General features: G+C 49.5%; 1 protein-coding gene across 1 annotated transcript in view; it reads left to right on the top strand.

Moving 5' to 3' along the window:
* LOC127920714 (alpha-ketoglutarate-dependent dioxygenase FTO-like) overlaps window positions 1-4,332 on the top strand; it is a 151,945-nt gene extending 147,613 nt beyond the window's left edge. Inside the window, exons 6-7 of the mRNA XM_052504752.1 lie at window positions 1,492-1,632; window positions 2,247-4,332. Coding sequence (XP_052360712.1) covers window positions 1,492-1,632; window positions 2,247-2,253 — 148 coding nt within the window. The 3' untranslated portion in view covers window positions 2,254-4,332. The remainder of the gene's footprint in view (window positions 1-1,491; window positions 1,633-2,246) is intronic.
* The last annotated feature ends 2,133 nt before the right edge of the window (window positions 4,333-6,465 follow it).

Raw genomic sequence — 6,465 nt, 5'->3', positions numbered from 1 at the left:
TCATGAGAACATTTAGACCCATGTCTCGTCGCACAGCCCCAAGGTCAGCTGATCCTATTATTTATCAAGTCATCTGCTACATAATGGTGCTTAGAGCATGTTAACACATTCTATTATCAGGCCCCTGATCTGAGGCCTGGAAGATATATGTGGATGGTGTATGTTAATACCGTCCTCTTGGTGTAATGCACTACCTATCAGAGGGTTAGACCACAGCTGAATGGTACCACTTAGCTGAACAGCTACTCCAGCATTAAGTGGCCCTTGGTTGAAATATAGAACGGCCAATTGAGGCAGGGATGGCCTGGACTGCCTGGTCCCTGGCCACATTAACGACCTCCACGTCACATCCATAACACACACCTCCCTGTTAGGGACCCTAGAGACTGTAGGGGGTGGGGAGGCAGGGGGAAGCAGGATGCCTGGGGTAGGGATGGGGAGGTAGGGTGTCAGGGAGTCAGACACCAACCAGCTTCTTTTTCAGAAGGAGGAGGAGGAGATAGTGAAGTAAGGAGTAACTGTGACACACACACACACACTGTGACCACAACCCCCCACCACCACTGGCCCCTCCCACCCATCCCCTCCTTCACTTCCAGGTCAGGGGTCAGCTTCATCTGTCACTTTGGAAGACAGATTTACATTGATAGACCAGACTGCCACCAAGTCACCTGTGTAAATACAATACTGATTCCTACTGAGACGTCTCATACCGTGGTGCTTTGGTGTCCATTTTGATCCAACAGACTCAGTGGTGGAAACAGTAGAAGTCATAATCCATGAATCATATCATGTAGAGACTGTAGAAACACCATGTAATAACATCAGAGGGCTGTTTCTCTATCTGTCTCTTGTTCTGACTGGATGAGGGCTTGTCAGAGAAACAATCTGGCTGTGTGAAAATGACTGGAGCATTAATCACTGAGGATACTGTTGCTTTGTCATCATATTGACGGTTTAAACCACAACACACAGATCACACACCCATGTAGGGCTACTTACAAAACATTCTGACTCTCACCTCTCAAACAGATCACATACCTACCACACACACACACACACACACACACACACACACACACACACACACACACACACACACACACACACACACACACACACACACACACACCACACACCCTGCAGGGTCTAATAAGGACCAGTCTATTGGAAGTCATAAAGAGAACAGGAGAGGAAACACAAGCCCACTGCCTCCTGGTCAAACACACATTAGTCCTCCCTGTGTGTTTACAGAAAACACACTCCACACTCACCCAACATTTACCTCCTGTTATTGTGTGATCTGCTCAAACTCACTATCAGTCAGATACAGATCTCATTTTCTTTGTTATACTGTGAACCACCACTGTTGATTTACATTGCTTCTGTGTAACAATGTGTAATGATGGTGGCGTCTGTATAGAAGGTGATTTATGTCCAGAGGAGTGTCTGACCTGTCCTGTTATTTCCTGTCCTTGTCTGTTCCTCCAGGTGCCATTCCAGCCTGGCCCAGACCCTGCCCCCAGAAGAGGCCCCCGTTGACCGGCCGTTTTGGGCCGACGGTGACCCCAGCATGCCTCTGCCCTTTGACCTAGCTGACATCATCAACAGGGTGGAGTCACTCCTCTGGAGGTCGGTCGCAGACACACTTAAGCGGAAACAGGCACACAGACACACACACACAATTAAATAACTCACGTATATGAGTCTGCATACCTCCCTGTAGCTCCTTGATTGTCCTGTCACCATACAACAATACTTAACCATCTCCTTCATAGACCTACGTGGTGTTGCCACCCTCTCTTCTGTAACTGCTGCCTCTCTGGTCAGCAGTTCTCTTCCTTAGTCAGAAATACAGTTGAACTATCCCATCCTGTTGGCATTTAAACTCAGCAGACATTACTCTGCAGTACGTTGGCCTTTTCATAGCCACCATGGCTCTCTGATTGGCTCATTAGGTGTTTCCCAAATGGCACCCTATTCCCCATGTAGCGCTCCGTTTGACCTGATACCTATGGGCCCTGGTCCAGAGTAGCCCACTATAAGGGTAATAGGGTGCCATTTGGAATGCAGACTTTGGCTCCTTCAGTCTGTGTGTTAATTACAGTGTGTGGCCGGGTCCCGGCCCTGCCTGCACTCTGACATCTCAATGACTTGTTGTCATACAGACGGAGTGAGTGACTGGATGGGCTGTGAATAGATGGATGGAGGAATGACTGGGCTTGTGTTTTCTTTCCTCCTGTCAGGATGTGACGGATGGGACACAAAGTAAAGAGAAGGAGAAAGAGAGCGAGAGAGTCACCCCGTCATCTGAACAGCCTCTATCGTGAGGACAGACGACAGAGGAGGAGAACAGGACCTACCAACTCCTGATGGTGTCAACGTCCTCCAATGGGGGTACACTTCCCCAGCCCAGCCCACCCTGGACCCCTCCCAACCCTGTACCTCACCCCACACTGCCCAAACCAGTCTCATCTAGCTTTGCTTGGATTGACTCAACATGGCTGCAACATGAGGATGGAACCCTGAGTAGTGCTTTGCTAACATGCTATAGCTGGTATTGGAACTAGTCTCACAATGGTAACGTGGATAACCTGCAGAATTAAAACTGAATGTGTAGGAATGTATTATTTCAATCAATGTTCTGTTTCTTTTCTACATTTAACCAGCTTTGTGTATGGATATGACAAATAGTCATACAGATGTAGGATCTTAATTTGACCAGTTTCTCACAGCAGCAAAATTATCCTGCAGCAACAGGAAATGTGAATTATTGGGTGGATTATAATTAATGGACATTTTTACTTCGGGCAAATCAAGTCTGACATTTTCATGTGGAAATTACAAACAGAAATCCTTTTGAACCTTGAAACCTTTAAACCTTAAACCACTACAAGTTTGCATTTCCTTGCTGCTCAGGAAATTTCCTGCAACAACAGGGTGATCATATTAAAATCCTATATCTGTAGTACATTTATACTTTCTGTTTCTAACTCAATGTTGTTCTAATTATACTGTTGTATCCTAATGTCCATTCACTTCCTGTATTTCACAACTTACTTGTTCAGAATCTCACAGGGCATGACTTTGTGTTACTAAGATCTGACTGACTCTGTGTGTGTGTGTGTGTGTGTGTGTGTGTGTGTGTGTGTGTGTGTGTGTGTGTGTGTGTGTGTGTGTGTGTGTGTGTGTGTGTGTGTGTGTGTGTGTGTGTGTGTGTGTGTGTGTGTGTGCCACTGCAGTATTTACAGTATGTGAAATTGTATGTGTGTGAAGCAGTATGATAGGGCCTGTAGCAGGGCTGGGAGTTGTTTGTGTTAGAGTGGAAAGGACACAAGTCTAGTAGGCCTATAGGTTGTAGTAGGCATGTCTCTGTCTGTAGGCCTGTCTCTAGTCTGCTCTGTAGGGCTGAAAGGCAGCCCAGGCAGACAGCTACTGTAGGGCTGAAAGGCAGCCCAGGCAGACAGCTACTGTAGGGCTGAAAGGCAGCCCAGGCAGACAGCTACTGTAGGGCTGAAAGGCAGCCCAGACAGACAGCTACTGTAGGACTGAAAGGCCTCCCAGGCAGACAGCTACTGTAGAACTAAAAGGCAGCCCCGACAGACAGCTACTGTAGGACTGAAAGGCAGCCCAGGCAGACAGCTACTGTAGGGCTGAAAGGCATCCCAGGCAGACAGCTACTGTAGGACTGAAAGGCAGCCCCGACAGACAGCTACTGTAGGGCTGAAAGGCATCCCAGGCAGACAGCTACTGTAGGGCTGAAAGGCAGCCCAGGCAGGCAGCTACTGTAGAACTGAAAGGCAGCCCCGACAGACAGCTACTGTAGGACTGAAAGGCAGCCCAGGCAGACAGCTACTGTAGGACTGAAAGGCATCCCAGGCAGACAGCTACTGTAGGACTGAAAGGCAGCCCAGGCAGACAGCTACTGTAGGACTGAAAGGCAGCCCAGACAGACAGCTACTGTAGGACTGAAAGGCATCCCAGGCAGACAGCTACTGTAGGACTGAAAGGCAGCCCAGACAGACAGCTACTGTAGGACTGAAAGGCATCCCAGACAGACAGCTACTGTAGGACTGAAAGGCATCCCAGACAGACAGCTACTGTAGGACTGAAAGGCATCCCAGGCAGACAGCTACTGTAGGACTGAAAGGCATCCCAGGCAGACAGCTACTGTAGGGCTGAAAGGCAGCCCAGGCAGACAGCTACTGTAGAACTGAAAGGCAGCCCCGACAGACAGCTACTGTAGGACTGAAAGGCAGCCCAGGCAGACAGCTACTGTAGGACTGAAAGGCATCCCAGGCAGACAGCTACTGTAGGACTGAAAGGCAGCCCAGGCAGGCACCAGGCAGACAGCTACTGTAGGACTGAAAGGCAGCCCAGACAGACAGCTACTATAGGACTGAAAGGCATCCCAGGCAGACAGCTACTGTAGGACTGAAAGGCAGCCCAGACAGACAGCTACTGTAGGACTGAAAGGCAGCCCAGACAGACAGCTACTGTAGGACTGAAAGGCAGCCCAGACAGACAGCTACTGTAGGACTGAAAGGCAGCCCAGACAGACAGCTACTGTAGGACTGAAAGGCAGCCCAGACAGACAGCTACTGTAGGACTGAAAGGCAGCCCAGGCAGACAGCTACTGTAGGACTGAAAGGCCTCCCAGGCAGACAGCTACTGTAGGACTGAAAGGCAGCCCAGACAGACAGCTACTGTAGGACTGAAAGGCATCCCCCGACAGACAGCTACTGTAGGACTGAAAGGCATCCCAGACAGACAGCTACTGTAGGACTGAAAGGCAGCCCAGACAGACAGCTACTGTAGGACTGAAAGGCCTCCCAGGCAGACAGCTACTGTAGGACTGAAAGGCAGCCCAGACAGACAGCTACTGTAGGGCTGAAAGGCAGCCCAGACAGACAGCTACTGTAGGACTGAAAGGCAGCCCAGACAGACAGCTACTGTAGGACTGAAAGGCAGCCCCGACAGACAGCTACTGTAGGACTGAAAGGCATCCCAGACAGACAGCTACTGTAGGACTGAAAGGCAGCCCCGACAGACAGCTATGTAGGGCTGAAAGGCAGCCCCGACAGACAGTTTATGTAGGGCTGAAAGACAGCCCAGGCAGACAGCTTGTGTAGGGCTGAAAGGCAGCCCCGACAGACAGCTACTGTAGGACTGAAAGGCCTCCCAGGCAGACAGCTACTGTAGGACTGAAAGGCAGCCCAGACAGACAGCTACTGTAGGGACTGAAAGGCAGCCCAGACAGACAGCTACTGTAGGACTGAAAGGCATCCCCGACAGACAGCTACTGTAGGACTGAAAGGCATCCCGACAGACAGCTACTGTAGGACTGAAAGGCAGCCCAGACAGACAGCTACTGTAGGACTGAAAGGCCTCCCAGGCAGACAGCTACTGTAGGACTGAAAGGCAGCCCAGACAGACAGCTACTGTAGGGCTGAAAGGCAGCCCAGACAGACAGCTACTGTAGGACTGAAAGGCAGCCCAGACAGACAGCTACTGTAGGACTGAAAGGCAGCCCCGACAGACAGCTACTGTAGGACTGAAAGGCATCCCAGACAGACAGCTACTGTAGGACTGAAAGGCAGCCCCAGACAGACAGTTTATGTAGGGCTGAAAGGCAGCCCCGACAGACAGTTTATGTAGGGCTGAAAGACAGCCCAGGCAGACAGTTTGTGTAGGGCTGAAAGGCAGCCCCGACAGACAGTTTATGTAGGGCTGAAAGGCAGCCCCGACAGACAGTTTATGTAGGGCTGAAAGACAGCCCAGGCAGACAGTTTGTGTAGGGCTGAAAAGCAGCCCAGACAGACAGTTCATGTAGGGCTGAAAGGCAGCCCAGGCAGACAGTTTGTGTAGGGCTGAAAAGCAGCCCAGACAGACAGCTACTGTAGGACTGAAAAGCAGCCCAGGCAGACAGCTACTATAATGTGTGGCTGATAGAAGGATCCCCATCCCAACTGCCACTCTCTCTTCATAATTGCAGCTGTTCAATGGCTTTTAATTAGTCTTAAAGCGTGTAGAGCACCACTTTCCCTGTATCGCTGCAGGCCAGAAACTCAGATCCACGGCTTCTGAAAACCAACCAGGAAAGAGAAGCTATGGGTGGAAATGTGATGGTTGTCAAAGCCAAGCAGAGCAGCCTTCTTTTTATTTCTTAGTAACACTTTATTTCCGGGATCATCAACTAGATTCAGCCGCAGGTCGAATTACAAATCATTTTTTGACTGCAAATTGACTCCAAGAAGCCTAAAAATATCATATTTGAGTAAAACATAATAATTTCAAACCTTGCTCACGTTTGTACACGATTACTTGTCTCACTATTATGTGTGGGAATACTTGGGAATTATATATATATTTTTATTATTTTATTATTATTTTGCTTCGAAAACTTGGGGGCCAAATAAAACCACCCGCGGGCCGCAGTTGGGCAGCTACTTTCTTTGACCTGGC

The sequence above is a fragment of the Oncorhynchus keta genome, unplaced genomic scaffold, assembly GCF_023373465.1.
Source record: "Oncorhynchus keta strain PuntledgeMale-10-30-2019 unplaced genomic scaffold, Oket_V2 Un_contig_2035_pilon_pilon, whole genome shotgun sequence".
NCBI classification, from domain to species: Eukaryota; Metazoa; Chordata; class Actinopteri; order Salmoniformes; family Salmonidae; genus Oncorhynchus; species Oncorhynchus keta.
This window is presented reverse-complemented; position numbering and strand designations above follow the sequence as displayed.